At 38.1% G+C, this 25353-nt stretch overlaps 1 protein-coding gene and 1 long non-coding RNA gene across 4 annotated transcripts; both read right to left on the bottom strand.

The window, feature by feature from the left end:
• Positions 1–1331: 1331 nt before the first annotated feature.
• LOC103709869 lies at positions 1332–2615 on the bottom strand. Its single transcript, XM_008795394.4, has one exon. It carries the CDS (start codon positions 2573–2575, stop codon positions 1718–1720), a length of 858 nt encoding a protein of 285 aa, XP_008793616.1. The 5' UTR covers positions 2576–2615; the 3' UTR covers positions 1332–1717.
• Positions 2616–11252: 8637 nt separating this feature from the next.
• Positions 11253–24250, bottom strand: LOC103709870. Of its 3 annotated transcripts, XR_005511490.1 has the most exons (3): positions 23981–24250; positions 12868–15680; positions 11253–12372 (listed from the first exon to the last, which is right to left on the bottom strand). It is a non-coding gene; the product is annotated as an uncharacterized LOC103709870 (long non-coding RNA). The 3 variants fall into 3 exon arrangements; XR_005511489.1 differs by lacking the exon at positions 11253–12372 and having other exon boundaries at positions 12744–15701; XR_005511488.1 differs by lacking the exon at positions 11253–12372 and having other exon boundaries at positions 12744–15680.
• Between the last annotated feature and the right edge of the window lie 1103 nt (positions 24251–25353).

Below are 25353 nucleotides of genomic sequence, written 5' to 3'. Positions count from 1 at the left end.
TCTTTTTGTCCACATCCACTCCATGATGATGAGTGTGACCCTAATCCACTCGCTCTCCGATACCAAACCCCCCCCCCACTTCTCCCCTCCCCTCTCATCACATCTCATCTCATCTCACCTCACCTCACCTCGGTGTTCATATATTAAACCACACAAGCAGGTGAGCTCCTCTCCTTCACATCTTGAGAGTGGAGGAAGGAGGCTATTACCACATGGAGACCGACTCATCTCCAAAGCGCCCGGCATACTTCTCAGGCTGCATGGCCTCTCCGACGTGGTTCCCGGTGTATCGAAATCCCTCTCGTTTCCACCTCCTCGGTCACGAAGCCGCCGATAGGAGCCGGAACTGGCGAAAGCTCCTCAAGAGATTGTTGAAGGAAGGGAGGAGCATATGCGGCTCCAAACCCCTTACATTTGGTTATGATGCAGTCAGTTACTCTAAGAACTTCGATGATGGTTGCTGGAATGAGAGAGCTGGTCAGTGTTTCAAGGATGCCGGTGGGTGGCGACCGCGAACTTGTTAGAACCTTTAATAAATGCTTGTGTTCTTCTTTGAAGGTTTGTATGGTCTTTGGATGATGTTGGTGTTGCCTTTTATCCATAAGAACCTAGTTTCTCGTGTGCTTGTATATATTAGTTCGTAGTGTTGGTGCTCTTAGTGTCACGAATCTTGCCCTCCTCCTCCTCCTCCTCTCTCTCTGTTTTTTCCGCTCCTTTTTTCGCTTTTTTATTTTTATTTTTTTTTGTTGTGGAATATGGATTTGGTTTTAGGAACTGGGGAGGCAAAGTAGTTGTCAGGGAAAGGGAAGGTAGATGGTTTGGCCACCAAACGAAGAGGGGAGGGTAGATGCGTTCTAGTTCTCTGACAGTGCACGATGGGGCAGGCATTATCTTGTTGCTTGCATGTATGGCGATGGCTTTAAAAACCAGCTGATTTAGGAAGCATGTTATGCATAGTTTTGAATAGAAAAACAAGAGCAAATGTAAACCATCTGTAAACAAACAAGAAAACAATGCTAGGACTGACTCAAATAAAAATCTGTTAAGAATTTAGGAGATTTGTCCAAAGGACCATGATTGGATCGATTGTCGGTGAAGCAACTCAATGACAAAACAGTGCAGCGACTAAAGCAATCCAAAGAGGATTCAATCAATCTGAGGAGCCAATGTACTACGACATGCTACATACTTTTTGAATTGCAATTTCATGATCACTTAACAAGTTTGAGTAGTTAATACGGAATACAATTGCATTGCCCATTATCTAACACCGTGTAGTACGGCAAAACATCAGTTAAAAGAGCATTTCAGTTTATCTAATTCATAAAAAATGTACAGAACCGTATCTATTATCAAGCATTAAAATTGTGATATACAAGAGCCTGTCAAGTTTTCTGATTTATTAGTGAAGCATCTGAAAAGAGACATTTAATAACATTAAACCAAAGTTGTTAAACATTTTACCCTAAAGTTCTGTCTGATCCGGTGGCTCAAGCGCCCACGTGAGGATCAATCTGTCGTACTTTATGCTGCTTTTTAAGAAACTGATGTACTGAAGATAATAGGCTGAAACTGGAGTGACTGATGTCGTTAAGCTCGGGCCAAATACGTTGATGTTGGAACCCCAAATTATGAAGCTTTATTTTTAAACAATGCCGAAAACAACTTGAAAAGAGATGGTGAATTGGTGACCGTTTACTTTTATAATCCAGGTGTATCATGGCAAGGCCTTGAAATAGTAGGGGTGGCAGAGACTGTCAAGAGCATGAATCAGCTTCCTTCTTGGTCCAACTGCATCGGCTCCCATGTCTTTGAGCTTGCTCATTGTGAGATTGACCAACTGATAGACGCCTAGCTTTTCCCTCTCAAAAATTCGTATGAATCGATCAAGATCCTGAGACAGCAGCCAGTTTCTCAGCCCGCCAAATCCTTTGAGCTCCCTCTCAAGGTTCAATGCTCGCATTCGCTGATTCACAACATTTAATGCACCAACTGGCAGCCTAGGGGCACCTCCAATTGTTCTCGAGCGTCTAATTATTCTTGTTTTATTGGGGACTGCAACATTTCCATCACCAGGAACACGAACAAACGACAGCTGCTGCAACAATGGCTTTCCAGAAATGTGATCAGAACCATTAACGAGTGTTGGATTTTCAAGTGGAGCAACAAGGTTGTGAACAGATTTTCGAGGTTTCATTCTGACACAAGCACTCTGTATTCTCTTCTCACAAGGGGTTACAGCAGCTTCCCTGGGCTGATCATCAACTGAAACTTTGTTCTCATAACGGATGACAGCATGTTCCTTGAGCCCATCTTTGCACTGCTTCTGACGCCTTTTCTTTTGAATATTTGAGCTTCTCCTAACATTTCTCCTTGACTTTGTTTGGGTGCAGTTATTCTCAGGAATTTCAGGTTGAGGCTGTTCAGGTGATGGAGGAGGAACCAGAATGGTGATTCTTTGTTTTTTAACTATCACCCACTCATCATCTTCTTCCAGTGGACCATGGTCAATCATGGAGTAAGATGTGTCAACCGAGGCAGCAGCAAAGATGGAATCATTCTTTTCAGCTAACATGGCTTTGCCTTTTCCGCGTGAAACCTACCAGGCAAGTTGGAATCCTGAAAAATTGAAGTGGCAAGACCACCAAGAACATTTTAGTAATGGAACACTTCAAATAATTTTATTGGAGTAACCAAAAATTAAAGTGTGCATTATGAAATGGCAGACCGTTGCATGAGATTTCTCTCTTTTTTCATTATTGTGGATATCTTAAATGCAAGATGTTATAACTACAAGTAACAAATTATGGCTCGAATTGGGAAAATAGGAGTATATTTCAGTTTATAATAGCCAACCAAAAAGACATAAATCGCTAATTATGAGATAAAAAGGAATTTTAGAAGGTTATGCATGTCATTGAATATGAGCTTGCTATATGTGCATCAAATCTTTTAAAATTTGTACTGAGAGAATGATCATGCTAAATGTTTCAAGAATTGAATAGTATCCATAAAAACAAGTGGGAAGTAACAATGCATCTAGCAACAAAAACCAGTCAGATCAAACAATTCGATTGGCATGTCCAAGATCAAGAACTTTCCCTTGCAACTGATGCATGTTGAAATAAAAGTCACTCATAGCACATAGAAAATTTAACATAGTTTATATTAGAATAATAGTTAGCATCAGTTAAAATGGGAATGAATGTCATGAAAGCATGCATCAAATTGCATTTTGATCTAAATTGGATAATCTTCTTTCACCATCCAGCAGTACTTCTGCAGCTGCTCACAATACATTAGCAAGAACTCTATGTTCTGTCAAAATATTCCAACTAGGATTGTAGAACGAATCTAGTAGCTGCCTCCAATTGTTTGCTTATCTGAAAATATAGATGCTAACAGAACCTTTCTCACAGCTCTTTTGAAGCATAATATTTCAGTCATCGGTAACATGATGCCACAGGACTGTACTATTATAGCAGACTCTTTAGAACTCCATCCTCCTTTTGACTCCACCATAAAAATAATTACTAAGCTGCAATGCAGCTCTCCACAACTGCTCAAGGCATATCACAAGACTTGATATTTTCTCTATTTTGTTCCCTCATGGCCACATGCATGAACGTGCCTGGCCACTAGTTATTAATATATGAGGACATCTTTAAAGGCCCTGTCTTTTCTTGGAAAACTTATGACACTTCTTCAAATGGTTAGTGCTAAGTAGCAAATCTTGTTCTAATTCTTAAATAGGAGTACCTTTTACATTCCTTCCATAAAAATGGGGAAGCTACCTTCCTCATATCTTACAATTACAATTATATTTCGGCGAACATTTTCACATGTCCATTGATGTGATGGTGATCGGAATCTATGGTTGAAACTTGGAAGCATGGGGGAGTTTGGAGACTCCAACACAAAGAAATTCTTCTCCACATGTTTAAGCTTTAGTGCTTTACGCACAACATGCATACTCTTCTAGTGCTTTGTTCACACCCTTGTTGTCATGAGTTTTGCATGTAACAGCTATTTGTTAGAAACACTACCTGTGTAAGTCTTAGGCTCTACGAGTGGCACAGGTAGGCACCCTTGCATTTGGTATGATAAAGACAAGTGTCAAGCATGTGACCAGGACACCTCTCATGTTTCCCTAATTAATTAACCAGCATACTTAGAGGCCCCTGCTCTATATATCTCGCTCTCATAATTTGAAGTTCATAAGACTTATTTAAATTAGTTTTCAAGTGAACATTACATGGTTTTAAAACACAAATTCTTCATTAGGTCTTGTTAAGTGAACAAAGCTAATTTACTCAAATGAAATATTCCTCAATATATAGTATCAGGAGAAGGCAAAAATCACATAAGGGCCATATCCCCATCAATACTAATATTCATCTTAACAATCAGAATTAGCATGGCAACCTAGGATAATGGGCTTTCTTTCCTTCTTCCTACCAATTCTACAGCTGCAAACAAGCCCAATCGTACCATGCATCTCCATTACATGTTTGTGCAACTCTGCTTGGCAGGCCTAGACATCAGAGCTTGTCTGAGAGGTGAGAACACTTCTGTATAATGTTCAACGGGGATGGGACTTTTAAAGGTACTAATATCCATGTGCAATGCACTATCATAGTTTCTCTTCCCTTCAATTACTGACCAGAAGAATTCCCAAGTATTGTCTATTGAATAACAAAGATATTATGTATCGCAATCAAGAAAATGTGCATCTAATCTTATTTTATCCATTTAACTGCATTTGATGCTAGTAATCTATAGCCAATCTCTTCAGAAAACTAGCACAGACTTTTTGTAGATCCAGATCTACATAGAAGTCGATTTGAGCAAGCTCGATCAAAAACATGGAATCATTCTAGACTCTAGAGCCAGGCCCAAAAAGTAGCCTGATGGCACAAAGTGGAGTACAAGGAGCTTCAAGAGGTTGTTTAGTAAACATCCTAGGAAATACACAAGGACTGGCCCAACTTATTTGAATAGTTTAGATTATCAACTTAATCTAATTTATCATGATTACCCAATGCCATTATCATCAAGATAGCCTCTATTTGATCCTGAAAAGGGGCTCGGTTATCAACAGCTGGCTTCAACATGATATCATATCCAATGCTGAGTTGCATAGTTCATTATCGAACTCAACACTACTGGACAGACTAAAATGACCACATGAAGATATTCCCACCAAATGCTTTTTGTTATGTTTTTATGTCCTTAACTAGTTGTCTTCTCAGCTAATTGATTCCCATTTCACATTTTGGGCATCTTTGAAACTGCTTTTAACAATTTTAGGAGGTTATCCCTCTCTCCTGAACATACAGCCAAGACCTCCACCATTAGAAGTCCCTCAGAATCAAGATAACAGCACTAAAATCACTTCTCCATTCATAAATATGACATTCTTTCTAAAGAAAGTTGAGGATGCCCTTGCCAACACCAGGAACATAGACAGGTAGGGGAAGGCAGGGACCATGGTCTCCCCACGCCTACCAGAACTCCTTCACATATAATCTTATCACAACACTTTCATATTTCTCCCTTAACAAGCAGGGCCCCTCCTAAACATTTCCTTCTTAAGTGTGGTCCCTGCTTAAACATCTATCTGGGCAACTTAGATCCACATGAATCCCCTCCATGTACATAAGATCAAACTTTTCAATGAGTGATAATAAACATAGTCACAAGTTAAGTATTTGTAAATAATTTGTTGAAGGGAACTCAATATTAGGGAGTAATCATGTGTTTTCAAAAAATTTGAGAAAAACAAGGAAAATTAAAATTAACAAAAATAAACATAATAGAAAAATTGTCAAGACTACGGATATTTGCAATCATTTTCACCATGGCCAACTATGCTTACATTAAAACATCCAATTGAGAATCATCCCATAGAGTAAGTGAAAAAGATAATAAATCATCAATATGCTTACATTAAAACATCCAATTGAGAATCATCCCATAGAGTAAGTGAAAAAGAAAATAAATCATCAAATATAGTTCCAAATAAAAATCATCTACAACAAATGCAAGATAACTTGCATAAACAATAGCAAGAACCTTAGTCACCAAAACCAGGAGCAGATGTGGGTGTGGGCTGCTGGTCCACAAGGCAGGTATTCTGAAAACACTTAGCACCTGTTTGGCAAATCCTGCTGGGATTAGGACCTGTGGCCTCCCTGCACTCTCCCTTCCCCTCTCATGCTCTCTCCCTTCCTTCCCCTTCTCCAGCCTATGCGGTCAGATTGTGCCAGATCCAGCAGGATTTACCAAACAGACCCTTAAGGAAGTGATCAGGAACAGGTTGCAGGTTTGAGTTTCCATGTATTTAACAAATCTGGGACATTACACAAGGCAGAGGTTTCCAACTATTAATGGAACAAAACTCATAACATCACTGTTAAGTAATGATATGTTAAAAGATGGAGCATAACTTTATAACACATAGACTCCACAGATTGATGACAAACCATAGAAGCAAAACAATAGATTATAAACAGTCACGAAGAAGAAATTGAACATGAGACGTTAAAACTTGAGTTTTTTGTGAACACCACAAAGCCACTACCATCAATACTCATATAAGATGGATCCCTCCTTTATGGCATGTTAAATGGGAGATGACAAAATAGTGATTCACCAAAGCCTAAACAAAATAATGGAAAAACAGGATTACCCTAGGTTGAATGATCGCAAAAACTCCAGGAATTGTTCCTTATATAATGTGAGGTAGGTACATTGGAAAAAATATAAAATGACATGAAGATAACATGATTCTTCTTCTCAGTAATTATTTACGAAAAATGAAATATATTATGTGCACAATGCTAACTATTAGACCATAAGGGAAGATTAGTACTAACGAAGTGCTCCTTTTTATTCTTACATCAAATAGGGTTTTGACCAGCTAATTAAGGGATGAATTTTAGAATAGAAGATTTAGGGCTTATAAAAAGAATGAGGACTATAAAACAAAAGAGAACGATTGCCAATGATGATCCAATCTAAGAAGGGATTCGCAATTTGGCTTACCGGCTCTTCAGATTCGCCTCGGAAAACGAGGCCGGCGACGACGCGGCAGAATTTTCGACGGAGGTCGCAACTCGGGAGATCGATAAGCGGCGGCGTTCTCGGCGGTGGCGACGAGCGGAGGGCTCGTCGGCGGGGAGAGGCTTCCAGGTACAAGGCCACGCCCGACGGGCTTAATACCGTAATCAACGCTCCCGCGGAGAGGCCGCAGATGCGCGGCAGCCAGCGGAGAGACGGAGGAGAAATTGGGAAGAAGTCGGCGAAGGGTTTCTTCCTCAATTTGGGCCTTTGGACAAAGGAAGCCGTTGAGCTCACTTTTTAAAAAGCCTAGAATACTCGCGAATAAAACACAAATATCCCCTTAAAACCCCGAGCTATTCGTATATTTTTTAGAAATTCGGCTGACATAGCGAGGAACCATTTTTCTTTTTAAGTTGGGATTTTAATTGTTTATAAAGAAACGGTAGAACCGACCACCAAGCCAGCCCCACCAACCAGAAACCATGACCGGCCTGATTGCCCGTGTGAACAAAACAACGTGATCCCCGATAGGGCTGTTAATGAGCCGAGCTGCTCGGGCTTGACTTGGGCTCGGCTTGATAAAAGCTCGGCTCGGGCTCGGCTCGTTAGTCAAACAAGCCCGAGCCCGAGCCCAATATGAGGCTCGTTTACACCCGAGCCTAAGCCCGAGCTCGAGGCCGAGCAGCTCACGGCTCAAACGAGCTCTAGTCTCCCACTGAAAAATCTTATTTCAGCACCATAATTCATAAAAATCTGACCACATAGAGAAAAATAGCTTGTTATCGAGCCCGAGCCCGAGCTCGAGCCCGATTACGAGCCCGAGCTCGGACTCGTTGTGGAGCTCGTAATTGAAACGAGCTTTACGAGCTCAAGCCCGAGCCTTTGTTTTGCCAAGCAAGCCCGAGCTCGAGCCCAATGTAGAGCTCGTTACCGAGCCCGGGCCCGAGCTTCTGTGAAACGAGCCGAGCCGAGCTCTCCCAGGCTCGGGCTCGGCTCGGCTCGTTAACAGCTCTAGTCCCCGACCCTGTGATATATAACGGGATCAGAGCCATTTTTATTTCCAAATAAGTTGGGATTTAATTATTTATAAGATGGGGCAGGGTTGTATCTTTCGGACGGGAAAATGATTCACATTCCTTCACATGAATTCATTATTAGACCATTGTAGATGATTTAGAGTGCTTTGAGATTTATGCAAAATATTATTTTATCGGTAAAAAATTAATTACTCTTTTGTGGAAAAGACAATCGGAATCTTTGCAAGCCAAGAGACCAGAAGCCACGGCCGCCTTAATTACACATATGAACATAACAATGAGCTAGACAACCAGTGATATATGATGGGCTTCGATCTTCTGCAGTGCTTTTTCTATATTCGTAGTTATATTCCTCTAACGTGTCAAGTTACAGATTAGAGGTCTCTTAGCAAGGGCTCATATAATGGCATTGTAAGTGACCTAACAAACTCATGCGACAATCTATCATTCGGTTACCTCCTCGGCCTTCTCCAAGTCAGGCTCCTCTTGGCCAACACCATCTACTCCTCCGCCAACTTCTTGGCTTCTCCTTCCACTCTCCATCTTCCTCGCAGATAAACATTGCCCATGCGATCCTTCATCTCCAGCTATCTTGTGCCTAAGTCCTCTAGTTTAATTAAATGCTTAGGCTCAAACTATTAATATTTATATCCTATGTCACGATTGCATATGATGAAAGACTAATAGATTTTTTTTTTGTTTGTTCTTTTCAATACAATACAAGAAAGGCTAATGGCTGATATCAAATGATTGAAGGATTCAGATGGTAAGCTTGATGAATGTTGTCCACCTAGTCGAAAACTTCAAAATCATTCCGTTTAAACTCTTTAAACTTTTCGGGAGGCTCATGAGAGCCTGACAAATCTTATACAGAGTAAAATAAAAAGAAGGGAAGTAGAAACAAAACCATCAGACTTCCCGAGGTCTGGCCCGACACCGCCCTCCGCATCCTCATGTCCCAGCGAACTGTGACATCTCCCTCGGAAGTTGCCATCATTAGCAACGACTTGAAATCATTCTCGTGCACTCAGCATCACTTCTATCACGAATCATCCGAGTATTCCATTCGACATCTTAATTGTTCTATGGGGTCCAGCCTCGTGTGCGCCTCCTCTTTGTTTATTTGATCACGCCTCTCCTTTCGTACGGTGAGTGGGAGAGAGATGTGATGGGCATAAGATTCGATCTATTCTTAGCTTAAGATCTTATTCCTGGCGCACGACATGATCGTTGGATAAGGATAAAGCAGCTTACAATCTGATTTATAATCTTCTGTTGCACAGTGGATTGTTCTTGTTGCCCTGTCGTTTTTCCATGTAGAGGGTTTTCCACCTAAAAGTTGTTTCTCTTTTGCCGCTTTTATCCTTTTTTATGGTTTGACAATCACATAGATACACTCATTAAAGCATCATCCTGGTACAATAGTTTGTAAAAGTTTCAAGTCAACGATGCGCTAGTATTATGTCTGAACCTTTATTTTATTCGAAGGATTGTTTCGCCGTGTTTCTGCGATATCCAGTGGAGGCAGGTGTTTCGTGGCATAACAAATTGTATTAGAGAGCTGGTTTGGGATCCAAGTTCATGTGTGATCATGGAGGGAATCACCAGCATGACGAATGTATGGGAGAAGTGATTGGTTCCAAAGGCCAAGACAGAAGATCTGCTTTACTGCAAGGATTTGTATGCCTCTATTGAGAGAGACGTTGCCAAACCAAAAGAGTTGTCAGATTTGGAGCGCAAGAAATTGGATTGAAAGTTGCCGAGCATATTCAGCAACAATTAAAGGATTTTTTGCATGGATACCCTTCTAAATATCGAATTTTACGTGAATACTCTTCAAAATTGATATTTGCATATATACCCTCGTAAAACTCTGTTATTGTACAAATACCCTTAATATAACGATTGTTCTAACGGTATTTTATATTAATTAAGAATAAAGTAAAAATTAAAAATGATATTATTATTCTTACTCCCCCCCCCCCCTCGTGCCTAGCTTCAGCGCCCTCCCCCCCCCCGGCTTCCCCTGCCCCCCACGTATCGGGATCCCAATTGCGGGCGTTCGCCCTATTCTTGTGCCAGAAGAAGAGGAAGACAGGAGCTCCACACAGCTGTGCTCTGCTTAAGAATCTCTTGGGCCCAGAGAAGAGAGAGAGAGAGAGAGAGGACTGCTGGTTTGAGTTGGAAAGAAGGTGGCTTGTCTAAGAAACAGAAATGATGCTAAGTAGGTAGCTTTAACAGCACTGAGTTGGTGGTAATGGAAACAGAAAAAGAGAAACAAAATCAGGATAAAGGCTGCACAAAGCCACCTAAAATCCAACAAAAGCTCAGAGAGATGAGTTTGCTTTGTGATAACAAGCAAGAGAGCCTCTTCTTTTTTTGTGTGTGTGGGTGGCGGTACCATTGGTCGTTTTTAAGTGAATTTATGGCGGGTTTTCAAGGCAGACAGGAAGGAGATATGGGTTTCTTAGGAGCTTGGTAGCTTGCTCCCATGGCCTTATCATTCTCTAGAAGGGATGGGAAATGCCAACCAATGAGGAGGAAAAGCCCTTGGGGGAGTAGGGTTCAAGTGTGGGAGGATAGCAACAAGCATAGGTTCACAGAATCCAAAGGAACCGATTCTCTCTCGATCTATTACACCGTTGATACCTATGGTGTCTCGGTAGCTGACTTTTTTTTTTTTTTTCCTTCTGTTTTTTGATTTTTGTTTCTTTCAACTTTTGAAGGCAGAAAGTGAGGGAACACTCAACTAAATATGGGTCATGTGCCAGATTTCTGCAATGGAATTGGATTTTGGAAGTCGGACTCAGTTAGTAGGTCATGGGTCACGGAGGTCAATTGCAAGTCTTTCAAGTCATGGGTCGCCCAGCACCTCATAATTATGATATGACTAATTAGATTTGCCTAAATTCTTATCCAAAAATATGGTAAAGTTTCTATTTACTTGTATACCTTTATAAAAATTTCTATTTGCACGCCTATCCATTAAGAATATTTTAGACATTTTAATTTAAAACTGTTAATTTTTTAACGATGTTAGATGGCATGGGTACATATGCAAAAATAAGAATAAAAAAAGGTAGAATAGCAAAATAAATATTTTATGAAGGTATATATGCAAATATCAATTTTGAAAGAATATTCATGCAAAATTCTATATTTAGAAGGGTATCATCCATGCAAAAAACCCATAATCAAATGATTATGTTTCATCATGCATCGGCACAGTTCAGCACATGCTTTATGGAAGCAGCAAGACTGGGCTGCATGAGAGGAAGACAACTGGAAACGAGGATTTCTTGACTAAAAAGCTGATGAACCTCAAATTCCTTGAAGCCAGCTCGATTATAGAATGCTTGAATGAATTGCAGAGAATTATGAATCAACTTGCCTCCATGAAGGTGGTTCTAGATGATGAATTGCAGGCTTTGGTATTGTCTCTGGGTAACTCTTCTCCAAATGAGATCATGAGGAAGTCACAGAGAGCTCTCTGAATGATGAGATGAGCGTTGATTCCTCAAGTCATACACAAGCATTGATTATAACAAATAAGGGAAGAGCTAAAGATTAAAAACCTCAAATTCATGAGAAGTCTGATGAAAGGTCCAGATTCAAGAGGAAATCACCTGATCTTTTGTGGTGAGGACGTAGGAATTAAAAAACCACTCACTCAAGAGGCTGTTTTGATGTGCGTGGTGAAGAGCATAACACAGAGAAAAGGGAGAGAAAAGTGAAAAGCGAAAAAAACCAAAAGAAAAGAGAGTACGGAGAAGGAAAACATCCTCTTTGGTGACCTATTCTCGGCCCTACATTTCGTCTTCGGCACGCGAAATTGTTTGTGATTTAGCACATGCTCTCGCATCCTCATGCTTCGTAATAAGCCTTCATCTGTGTTTCCTCTTCTGATCCTACTATTTGGGGTGTGGGTGACACTGTACAAGTCGTGTATAGGAGTGGTGATTCTCGAGCAAGATATAATGGTATGATGAGCCCGATAAGAGACCACCACTTACACATTATTCTAGCGATCTGACAAAACAAACCACATCAAACAAATGCATTAACAACAGGACAGACTCCCATGAAATGCAAATTACAAACTATTTTTTTTCCCCTTAGTTGTCAAGTGGAAATTCAAAGACGACTATCCTAAAAGACTGCATAGCTTTGTCAGCCAGGCAAAGCAAAGAATTAGAACAACACCATGCACAAAAGAGTCAAATAAAAACTCCCCACTGACAGCATCAGTTGCAAGTCTGGCATGAACCAACTGCAAGAACACCACAACAAAGAAATGCCCGATTCAAGCACATCTTAAAACTCCAAAGCAACATAATGATCAGGCATAATAGAAAGCATACAAAAAATCTTCTATAGTTATTTTCAAAAAAAAGTTGACTGAAAATCAGAAGGGTTCAAAAGAAGATTAAAATCTAAGTGTGAAAGCGTCAACTAGAAAATATCCTCTCAGGAATATGTATTGTCACCCAAGAGCAATATGGTAATAATCCTACATCGCTGCACAATGCAACAGACAACAGAAAAAACATAAAAGCACTTGAATGAACCAAGCATTTTACACTATCAGACACTGAAGCACAAACAGATTGAAGATAACCAACCTAACTAAAAATTTAGAACTAAAGGAGAACAAAAATTTTCTAGACTACCATTCCTCAGGCAGTTTTGGAAAAATATGATACATCACAAACTCAAAATACCACAACTTACTGCACTTCCATGCAAGTAAAAAAGATAAAATCACCTTCCATAATCTCTGCATGGACATCAACTAGAGCATGTAACCTTGTAATCTCTCAATGATCAAGACATATAAAAGAATAAGATATACTGCAATAGCCAATCTGCAAAAATAGTAAACGATTGGCCATATCCACCATACCCTTCTAGCAACCATGAACATACACATAGAAACTCCAGATTCATCTTGAACTAAAATAGTTGGAAGCAGCACTGCTAAAAGACTGAAGAGATTAGCCATTAGATAAGAGAAGACCACCAAAATTCAGTTAGTTCAGAAACATCAAATAGGAAACTGCTTCCCAAGAACATCGCTTGTAACTATGCGGAGAGAAAAGGGCATTTCTATATTGCTGAACAACAAAATGAGAGGAGATACAAGGTGACAGCAAAGAAGACACACAAAATAAATAAATAACTGCAGGAAATTACCTAAGAATGAAGGATCAAACAACCACCTCAGTCACCACAATGATTATCTGAAAGAGACTCAATACTTATCCAACTGAAATCCTGGCAAGACAGTTCATTCGTTTAGAAAAAAGAAGAATCTAGAGTCCACTCTCTGCAAGAATTTTTTTCCTGAGACAAAAACCATTCAATCAAAGTAAGTCAGAAAATTATGACAAAATCATTGATGATTAATTCTATCAATCTTATATATGGTACCCTAGAAAAAAAAGATCAAACACCATGTTAACCAAGTCTAATTAAAGTACATTATAGTTTCATCATTCTCAATCCATGTTTGAAATATGTACATTGAAACTAAAATTGCCAATGTGGTACCAAACTGAAAAAAAAAACAAATGGTTGATTCTTATGAGACAAGAGCATCAATTCTGTGGACATGTGTCAGGTGCATCTTAGAAAGCCAAATAAGAAATGATTAAACAAGTTTAGTAGGTTATTTTTTAAAACAAAACACAACTATATTGATTTTTGCAAGACCATAATTATAAACCATCTCAATTCCCAGCCTTCTTTTTGATCTTCTTCTGTAGTGATGATCAAAAAAAGATCCATATAAGAAAATATAAAATATCATTTGTATCCCCAAAGGAGACGAACAAGGGAACACTCTCAGGCTTTTTGGGAAAAATATGATAGGCCACAAACTCAACATGCCATGACTTGCACTTCCAGGGAAGCAGAAGTAATAGCATACCTTCCATAATCTCTACATGGATGTCAACTAGAGCATGCAACCTTGTAAACTACCACCAGTCATGCCATACAATAGAATAAAATATACTACAATACCTAAAATACAAAAAAAGAAAGTAAAAAATTGATGATCATCCACCATTACTGTCTAGGAACAAAGATTGTACATGCAGAAACCTCAGATTCATCTTGAAATAAAATAGTAGGTAGAGGCACTGCCAAAAGATTAAATAGATCCACTGTTAGAGAAGAGAAGACAATCAAGCTTCAATTAGTGAAGAAAGATCAAATAAGAAACTGCTTCCCAAGAACACCAAGTGCAACTATGCAGAGAAAAAAGGGCATTTCTACATTGCTAAACAGCATAAAACATAGATTCAATGTAAAGAGACTCAGTTAGTCAAAGGAATGTCTGCAAGAGATTACCTAAGAAGGAAAGATCGAACATCATTTGAGATGGCTGTAATGAGATTAGTTTAAATTTTAAAGCTTTACTTCTATCTAACCATCTTAGAAATCCTAACAAATAAATTCAAATGTAAGCAACCTGACATCTTCCCCAGATAGAACCAGATGATTATTACACTATTCACCTTAGAGATCCCTTTAAGAAAGTCAAAATGATATGTAATAGCAAATGGAACAAAAAAAAAGGAGATTCTTAAAAGACAAGAAAATAAATCATATCCATATCTCAGGTACATCTCAGTTGCAATACTACTTCAAACAAAGGTAACACATCTAGAATTTTACAAGTTAAAACATGCAATTTTGGTTCTCTCTAGTCATCTTGAGTTACCAACAAGAAAATATTGGATGTGATTTGTAGTCAAATGAAATGAACTAAATGATTAACTTCAGTATCTTGTTCCTCCTATAGCAACGAATAATTGCCGTCTACTTGAATCAAGAACTGACTGGCTGAGGTTCTTGCATTATGGTATCTTCAAATTCACCGGAAACCTGACTTTACCGTATCCGTGAATATACACATAGAACAAATACGAAAAAAATCAACATGACGTGAGAAATTTTACAACACCATGTAGAAACTACTCAGAGTAAAATGTGTAATTTTCAAAGAAGCAGAATAGACTAGCAAGGGAATACCCATGAAAGCACAAACTTGATAATTCAACAAGAAGAGTAAGATCATAAATCTGCATATGCTTGCACTAACACTGACAAGAGCTCACCGCAAGAACGAACCTATGGATTGCAAAACTACATTTTCATCAACAAACTAAGTTGCAATTCAGAGAGAGAGGGAGAGGGAGACAGAGAGAGGTTGATATGAACTTATCTGTCAAAATAGTTTAGCAGACAATGACAACCCACATACTTTACATGAAATAGAAAAATTGCATCTCAAGTTTCATGGGTCAGAAAGACTGAAGATACGGGAAGCCAGCCGGACAAATAGAGCTATATGGGAGAAATAGAGCTATTGGAGGATGGATATTCTTCAAATGTGTCATTCCTCAGACTTCGAAGGATGCAGAGAGAGGAGGAGGAGGGAGGTGAACAAAATTAGGAGATCTTCAAAACTATTTTCCATCTGAAAGAACATAAGACATCACAGACAACTGCCTGCACAACAATCTCTGGAGGCCATAATGATACATGCAGAAACCCTAGATCCATCTTGAACTGAAATAGGCAAAAGAAGCCCTGATAAATAATTGCTCCAATAAATTAGTCACAAGAGAGAAGCAAATGAAAATTCAAGCAGTGATGAAGGCATAAAATTGGAAACCCCCTCTCAAGAACATCAGTTACCTGCAGAGCAAAAAAACAATTCTGAATAACCAATAACAAATCAAGATGACAGAAAAAATGACTTAGATCATCCAAAAAAATCTGAAACAGGACGTATAAACAAATAGGGGAAAAAACTCTTCCAACCAAAAAATCACATGGCACATATTTTCAATACCAAAAATTCCTGCAATAAGTTCTAGCACTATGTAGCAGGAAAAAAAAACATTCTTTTGAGGAGAACCAGATGATAATGTCTACAAAGATACCAATCGGAGGAGATAAAATTTGATGTGTCAATTCAGACAAAAGAAGCAAAATTTCTCACAAGAGTGTATCACAATTTTTCTTCATTAAACAACTTAGAAATCCTTAGGAGGAAGTCCAACATAACAAGTGGCATATAACCAACTGCAACAAAAAGAGAGAGAATCCCTGCAAGATCACAGCATTAGTTCTCATCCATCCCATAAATCATTAAAAAAGAAAAATTAAGAAAACCATGCCATATGCAGACAAATCATATAGATGATTCTTGCAGCTTATAACATATTGCAAACCTGACATAACAGCCTCGATTGCCAAAGCAAAAGATCAGCACCACCAACCTCTATGATATTTATTCCATAAACACATTTGTGGAAACTCCATGGTCATCAAGAATTGAAATAAGAGAAAAAAGTGATCAGCCATTAAACTGGAGGAGACGATCAAAATCCAAGAAGTGCAAAAACAACAATAAAAAAGAACAAACAAAAGTTTCTTTCTCCAGAACAACAGGTGTAACTTCATAGACTAAACATGTATTCTAATTTTGATCACTGAACACAGCATAATAGTAAAGTTATATCATTGTAGTGGAAGGACTTTGATCATTGACAGAATATCTGTGACGGAATGGATCATCAAATACTGGAAAGTCCAGTAACCATATTATTCAGTGAAACTGCATGAATTTTCAATTTATCAAACATCTTTGCATGACTCTAACACCTGTGGCATGCCACAGAGTTCAATCAAGAACATGATAGCTGAAGTTTCTCTCCATTTTGGGGAGTACTTGAAGAGAAGATCAAAAGTGCATAACCATGGTTTTTGTTCCTCTAAGCCATCTTAAAAATCCCAACAATATTTCTCATCAGAAAGCTAATTCTCCAAATGCTTCTGAAGAGGCTCTATAAAAGGCTAATGTATTAGGTGACTCTTATGAGAATATAGCTTACCTTCTTTTTCTTATTTAATAACCCCCAGCAGTCCCCACAAGGAAGCATCATGCTGCCATAAAAAAACTACTCAAATGAAACTTCCCAACTCTGCGAAGTTGACATTTTGACTTTCCTCTTAATCAACTCAAGAAACATTAGAAGAAAATATATCATCACGTATATGAGATCTATTTAATGAAGTAATCTGTAGGGGAAAAAAAATCTGGTGACGCTTACAAGGTCGTTAAATCCATTTCATTCACCTATCTCAGAAATCTCTATTCTTGAAAAACCCAAAAAAAAAAAAAAACACTCTACTGAATGTAGAAAAGAGTAGGTAATAGAACAAGATGAGTCGACTTTAAAAAACACAAAATAGGAAAAATAGGACATATGGAGAAAAAGTGCAAAATTTTTTATGCAAAAAAAAAAAAACTGAGAAAACAAAACAATAAAATCAAAAGAAAAAAATTCAAAGTTGAATAAATAAAGGTGGAGAAATATGAAAAATATAAGAGAATAAAAATATAAGAGAACATAAATATAACTATGAAAAGTAAGTAACTGAAAAAATGAAAATATAATTCTCTCAAGAAAACAAAAACAGAATATAAGAAAAAAAGATAAATAAAATGAACAGAAATATGGGAAATAGCTGAAAAAATAAAAAATAGAACAGAAAAAACATAAAAAAGTGAACTCAAAAATAAAAACTGAAACACCAAACTTGCAAAACCATATAGCAATACAAGATCATAAACAGACAAGAAAATAGTTTAAAAAAATACTAAAACAAGAAAGTACAAAACTAAATTTGTGAAACTGCTCATAACAACAGAAAATAAATAGGACTGATAAAAATGAATTTGCAAAATCAAATAAAAATTTAAAAAATACAAAATGAAATATATAGAAAAAATAATGGCGCAAACAAAAAATAGAAATTAGAAAACTGAATTTGCATAAAAAACTTAAGATGGGAAAAAAAATACAAATAAAATTTAAAATAAAACAAAGGTGAAATTTGCTAAAATAAACTATATTGAAATTACAAAAAAATGAAAGCAAATTTATAAAACCAGATGAAAAATCAACTAGGACAATAAAATACAATAACAAGGGGAACTAAATTTTAAAGGAAAAAAAATAAATAGATCAAATATAAGAAAATAAATTTAAAAATGAAAAAACAAAAGTGCATTACGAAAAGATAACATAAAGTTGAATAAGTAATATATGATGAAAAATAGCTTAAAAAAGCATAAAATTGAACTTAAAGACAGAAGTGCTCAGAAGTCCACCATCTTCTTCAGCCCTAGCACGTCTCCTGGGGTTTGACGGGGGATCCGAAAAATTCTAGGGGTGCCAAAGTAGGACAGGACCTGGAGCTACTTGGGTGTCCCAATCTCAGGTAGGAGACTGCGGGTATCTGAGTGCGCCGGGCTGGTGCAACGGATTCATTTTAGGCTGGAGGGATGGTTGGCAGCAACTCTATCTATGATGGGTAGGTTGACACTGATCAAATCCGTACTTGGCTCCATGCCCATCTATCTTATGGAAAATACTGTGGTGCCGAGGACAATGCTACTAAAGATTGAGCGGCTACTGCGGAGCTTTCTATGGGGCTTGCATGGAGGCAGTCGAGGGATGCACTTGGTGGCGTGGGAGAGCATCTACCTCTCATTCAATGAGGGTAGCTTTGGGGTTTTGTCTCTCCTGGAGAGACGGAAAGTGCTCATTGCCCGGCATGCAGTCCAATTCCTTTTAGAGCCGCAAGGGATCTAGGGCCGGATCATGGTAGCCCGCTATGGGCGGGTGGACCCCGAGGCACTGGTCCGAGGGTGAAGATGTTCTTTTCTATGGTGAGAGATTGCGAGGTACCTGCCTACTGCATTGGTCCACACCAGATGGCTAAAGGGCGATGTGCGCAGTATTGATGTGGTTGAGGACCCATGGGTTGATGTCCTTCTCCTGCGGCATTGGCCGATTATGGTTAGTGTCGAGGTTGCGGAGGGCCTGCGTGTATGTGATCTTCTTGTCCCCGGGAGGGCTGCATAGGACGAAACTAGGCTGGTCCAGCTTTTCGAGGGGCATCTGATGGAGAGGGTCCGATCCCTTCCGTTACCTAGGTGTGCAGGTCTAGATGTGCGGGTTTAGAGCACCTCTACCAGGACCAGTGTCAGGGTGGGCCAGACTATGCCTAGGTCTAGCGCCTGGGACTCCACCCGAGGGTTATACTGTTCCTCTGGAAGGTGGTCTGGGACCGTGTTCCGACGAGAGCAGTACTTAATTGACGAGGACTGAGGTTCCCTCGGTATGTGGAAATTTTAGTGTGGACAAGACGGTGGACCATGCCTTGTTTCATTGCAGATGGGCCAAGGCGACCTGGCGAGTGGCAGGAATCTTGCTGGAGGTTTGAGGCCGGAGGGACCAGTTTTTATAAGCCATGTGCCGATGTTCAGAGTCCCCACTGCTCCGTCAGGAGGCGACTCGAGTGATTTGCACGTCCTACTAGATTTGGCTGGCTAGGAACGCTTGAATCTTTGGCGAACGCAGTATGTCGCCGAGACTTGTGGTGGAGAGTGTCCATGTGCATGCGGCGGAAATCAATCGCATCATACCTGTCGAAGGGCCCTTGACAACTCGGGACATATGGAGTTTTCATTCTGCTTTAGCAGCATCTCGCATGGTATTTTTCACCTAGGAGCCCCCACTTCCGAGTTTTCTCAAGGTCAACTTCGATGGGTCTGTCTTGAACAGAGGTACGAGAGGTAGTGCGGGTTTTATTATTCGGAACCTGTCTACCAGAGTCGTGGCTGCAGGGGCAGTCAACTCTTTGACATATCGGTTCTGGGTGCAGAACTGAGGACTACTTGGGCGGGCCTTCGTCATGCTCGGTATGTTTTACGGGCCAGTTCCATCATCCTGGAGGGAGACTCGGCCACGGTCATCAGTTGGATCCCAGGGGATCCAAGGGGCAACAGTTGCATCCACCCTTTTGCCCCGAGATATCTAGGCAATGGTGAGGGATGGAGGGGCTTTCTAGGCCAAGCATATCTTTCGTGAAGCTAATGGGGCCGCAGAATGGGTGGCTGCTTATGTAGTCAGTCACTCGGGTAGTACCTCTGTGGGCTGAAGATGGAGAGCTGCCCCTGGCACTCCAAGGTATTTTGTTTTTTTATTTTATTGGGTGCATCCGTACTCGTCTGGTACGATCCACCCGCCTTAGCAAAAAATTTAAAAAAAAAAGATAGAAGAGCTCAACGCCAAACAAAAGGACAAAAGAATATATTGAAATATAAGAATACAAAAGAGATAACAATGATGAACTAAAATAAACTCACAAAGTTAACATGTGAAAATAGATAATAAAAATGAAAGCAAGTAAACAAAAATAACTATATATAAAAGCTTGTAAAACATATAAATAATAAACTGAAATAAAATGAGAAGCTGAATTTCTAAAAATGGATAATATTAATAAAGACAAAATATACAAAACTGGATTTGTGAAAGCAAATGTAAGGATGGAAAATAAAGATAAAAAAAGAATAAGATTATGCAAAGAAGAAAATGTAAAAATAAATTTTCCAAAAATAAAATAAATTGAATTCCAAACATATATAAAATTATTAAGAAGACTATAAAATGGACAAGAAAATTGGAATAAAAATAAAAATGAACATATTAAAAAGAAATAAATGAAAAGGCAGGAAATACAGAACAGAATTTTAGAAAGTGGGCATTAAAAAATTAGAAATTAAAAAAACATAAAATGACAATAGAAAGAAAATGCAAAACCGAATTCAAAAAGCTCTAGAACACAAAATATTGTACAATATTTAAAACAATAAAAAATATGAACAGAAAGCAGACAACAACAGAAGAAGGCACAAAATAAAATTCAAAATACAAAATGTAGAATGGAAATGGAAAATTAGATAAAACAGAAAACAGAATTAACAAGACAAAACAAAGATGCATGTCTCCATCCCCATTACTCCTCTAAGTTTTATTGTTCCTTGTCCTAATACACTCCTTTGGTAAAAGAGGATTGAGTGGAATTAATCCAGTAAAAGATTTATAACAAATATTGTGAAGCATTGCCTTTTTCTCTTTTCTAGGGGGTCTCATGGGAGGTTGGGGTGGTGGTGACAGCATCAATAGAAATTGGATTTTGATAAGAGAGAAGTAGAGAGTGGTAATTACACACTTAACTTATTTCTGCCCCGTAGAGAGGAGAGGCACAAGGGCTAAACTAAAGGGATATTAATAAAAGGTGTATCTATGACAAGTGAAATTTGTCGTTCTACCCAACAAGTTTAAATTACAATACCTTTTTTTATAGGAATTATTAAAAAGTCTATCAATGAGAACTCTTGAATTCCTCCTGCTGTCTTCTGTTTTCTTTCGGTACAAATTATAGAGCCTCTGAAGATGATAGATGATTATATCTGTATTAGAACTAGAACTGGGGAAGGAAGAACTAAGGGCCTGGGGGGAAATCATCCTCCAAAAACCCCAACTTAGCACATCATCTCCCACAATGCCCATAGCCAGATGAATGATTTGGTATTAGAACATATAGAAGATAAAATAAAAAATATGAAGGCCATAAGAAAGTTGTGAGGCCTATTAGATATCATAATAAGCACTGTCCTCAGAGTGAGAAAGACAAAGAAAGTTGTGAAAGTGTATTTAGAGAGATCAGCAACCCATCAAATTATCCTTACATAAGCAGTATGCATTGCATGAGCTAATGAAGATCTCATTAAATTATAAGGTCACAGCCTCAATGAAATCATTTGTTCTTAATCAGTTGTGCATCACATGCACTAAGTTCAAGTTCACAAAAACTTACTTTTCTGAAATAGTCTTCCTATAAAATTTCCTTACTAAAAGCTAAGGATTTTGTAACCAAATAAAAGAAAAAAGCTAATGAATTTGTAAAATATTTAACAGGTGGAAACTTTAAAGCCTCCATTTTTTGCACAACAACACAGGTTATGATTTATAAATATAACCATCAACCTTGTCCCCACAGTTCGGTTCAGATAGTAAGGTAAAATTCATATCTTTATATATATATAATATACACCTTAAGCTTTTATAGTTTCTTCAATAACTTCAAGTATATTTCTTCTTTTAGATATTTCAAGTATAGTGCATTCAACTTCCTACAAAGCAGTAGATGATAGACAGCATTTTACAATAATCTAAAGCAAACTGACACCCATGGTTACCAAAAACATCATGAATAAAATTTTGGTTTGAATAAATGGAGAGGAAATTAAAGCCACATAATATCCTTCTCTTTTAGTAAATAACGTAAAAAAGGTAAAAAAGAGCAAGGCAGCAGAAGACCTACACTAACAAATCTTCAAAAATTCTTAATATTGGACAGTTGTGACAGGGGTCCCACACCACATAACGCCAAAACCTAAACTAGAATTCAAGAACTATCTGAAATATTCACAACCAAGAATATAGGGAAAACTATCATATACTGCCAAATCCAAATTACAAGTCAAAAACATTTCAAGTTCAAAGAAGCAAGAGAATCGGACTGGAGAGACTCCTATACCAGCAAATCTTCAAAGTTCTCTGCTGAAATCCTACTTTGCCATCTGCAATGAGAAACACATAGCAAACACAAACATTGACACAGAATGAAATCTCTAACAAGATTTAGTCACATAGATCATATGAACACTACTTGGAGGAAAATGAGCAAGAAATATCGAAGTAATAAACCCAATAAAAGACTGCCACTCATTCACAAGTGTAATGATTCAACAACAGAAATCATATCCAACATCTGCATTAAACAAAATTGACTGCAAGGGTCAGATTACAGAAGCTTGCTCTAATCACCAATTTCTCATCCAAACTCAACAGTATAAATGACCACACAGATATACCCTCTAGAAAATAAAGCAAATGACAGAAGTCATATCAAATAGCTGTATTCACAGGGAAAGACCAATTGATTTCGAACCACAAATCTTGATTTTATTCACTGGCAGAAAATATTAAACAGAACTTTCCTGCAAGATTGCAAAGAAGCAACAGCAGAAGAACACAATGAAAAAGTCAAAGTGGTTAAATTGAAAAAATACCCGCCAAGAACGATAGAACAACATAAGAGATAGATAGCTCAAATCAAAACTTAAAAGCAAACAGAAACCAACCAAAAAACAAATTCTCCATCATCAATAACTAGGCAGAAAAGGCTATCAAAATCCAAGAATTTTAAAAACTCACGTAGAACAATATCCAGATCTAGACGATCACACAATTAAACCCGAGAGATAGCAGTTCAGGCACAAAATAACGGGAAAAACACCGTTTAACATCAAGAGCAGACGAGAAATCAAGAATATCCCTGGAATGCAACGAAAATTTCAAAATGGTTAGAGCACCGTCAAATTAAAAGAAAATCCCGTGCCAGGAACGATAGAACAACACAAGAGATAGATAGCCCAATTTAAAACTTAAAAGCAAACAGAAACCAACCAAAAAACAAATTCCCCATCATCAATAACTAGGGCAGAAAAGGCTATCAAAATCCGAGAATTTTAAAAAATCACGTATAACGATATCCAGATCTAGAAGATCACATTATAAAACCCCGGAAGGTTGCAGTTAGGGCACAAAATAAAAGGGAAATCACAATTTAACAGCAAAACCTAACGGAGACCTAACGAGAAATCAAGAACATCACCAGAATACAAAGAAAAACAAAGAAAATAGGAATGGGGAAGTTATCATAAAGCGCCCAAGTCAAATTTGAAATCAAGAACCAACTCTAGAATTCAAAGAACTATCACAGCATAAACACCAACATCCTGAACTGGAGAACTCAGAGAACAACCAAGAAATAGGAACAAATTACCATACGACGCTAAAACCAAAGTAAAAATCAAGAACCTTCTCAAGATTTCCAAGCAGAGGCAAGAAAATAGGGAATTGGGACGGATCGTTCACCTTGTCTCCAATGAGAGTAGCTTCTGGACCTCCTCGTCGTCGTTCTCGCCCTCGGCTGAGCTGATCTAGGGATGCAAAGAAGAAGGCCAACGCCACACCACGCTGCCCACCTCGACATCCTTTAGCCAAAGGGAAGTGTAGATTCTTTATCTCCATAGGCGCGATCGGCGGATTCCGATCGGTTGCTCGGTCGACCGCCGGATTCCAAAGGTTCGGTCGGTCGTCGGAAGAGAAGCGAAGAGAAACGGGACTCGAAAGGGCCAACGCAACGGTCTGAAGTGGCGCGGTGCGGAGGTCTATATATATATATATATATATATATATATATATATATATATATATATATATATATATATATATATATATATATATATATATATATATATATATATATATATATATATATATATATATATATATATATATATATATATATATATAGTAGTTTTAAGTCAGCAATGAAATGCCTCTTATTTGATTTTAAAATTTTTAAAGAAGAATAACGAAAAAATTATATTTTTATAAAAATATGATTTTTATATTTTATAGAAAAATCTTTTCAATGAGAAATATGAAAAAGTTATTTTTCCATGAGACGGAAATTACTTCATTTTTATTTTTTTCCAAAAAAACCCTTCAGCATTAAAGAAGCATTAAAGAGGCATTAAAGACCTAATTTTTATTAAGAGTATAATAGGAATTATACATAACTTTTTCAGAAAAGTGGATGGTCAACCAAACATAAGCATTTTGAGAATTTGTCACTTTCTCATGGTCAACCAAACATGCCAAAAGTACTTTTCTAGACATTTTCTTTCTAGGAATTTGCTTTCTATGAACCATATTCTTAAGAGGAAAAATGCTTTCTGCGAACCAAACGAGCCCTTGGAAAGAATCTCAAAATAAAGTAGGTGCTCGTCGCCGAATTAATTTAAAATGGAGTATGACGAGGATTTATTATTACCAAGTCCCTTAAGGATTTTTCCATTATTTTAAAGTTCTCAGCTCTCCGACTTGTTGATGAAGCGGAGTATAATGTGGATCAATTCTCTCCATCTTTTTTTTTTTGTAAGTTCTTGAGTTTCCAATTTTATCTAGTCAAACAAACCTTTGTAGCAAATGATGATAAGAATTTCTTTATATACAAAGTCCAATTCAAGATGGTCCTAAAAATCTAGAATGCTTTGGCAATTTATGGTACCAATGAGAGGAGTAGGAGGTAAGAGGAACAAAGTAGGTAATAAGTACCTACTTCATCAAATATAGGGCCGGTCCAATATTTAAGCGACTATGGATAGTCGCCTAAGGCTTCGGCCTAAAGAAAGGCCCACCACAGTCCACTACGGACATCCTTTCCTCCGTCCACCTTACCA

The sequence above is a fragment of the Phoenix dactylifera genome, chromosome 4 (assembly GCF_009389715.1).
Source record: "Phoenix dactylifera cultivar Barhee BC4 chromosome 4, palm_55x_up_171113_PBpolish2nd_filt_p, whole genome shotgun sequence".
NCBI lineage: Eukaryota > Viridiplantae > Streptophyta > Magnoliopsida > Arecales > Arecaceae > Phoenix > Phoenix dactylifera.
This window is presented reverse-complemented; position numbering and strand designations above follow the sequence as displayed.

What these genes read in the sequence shown, in the direction of transcription:
- LOC103709869 (XM_008795394.4), bottom strand. Translation starts at nt 2,575, where the DNA reads ATGTTAGCTGAAAAGAATGATTCCATCTTTGCTGCTGCCTCGGTTGAC.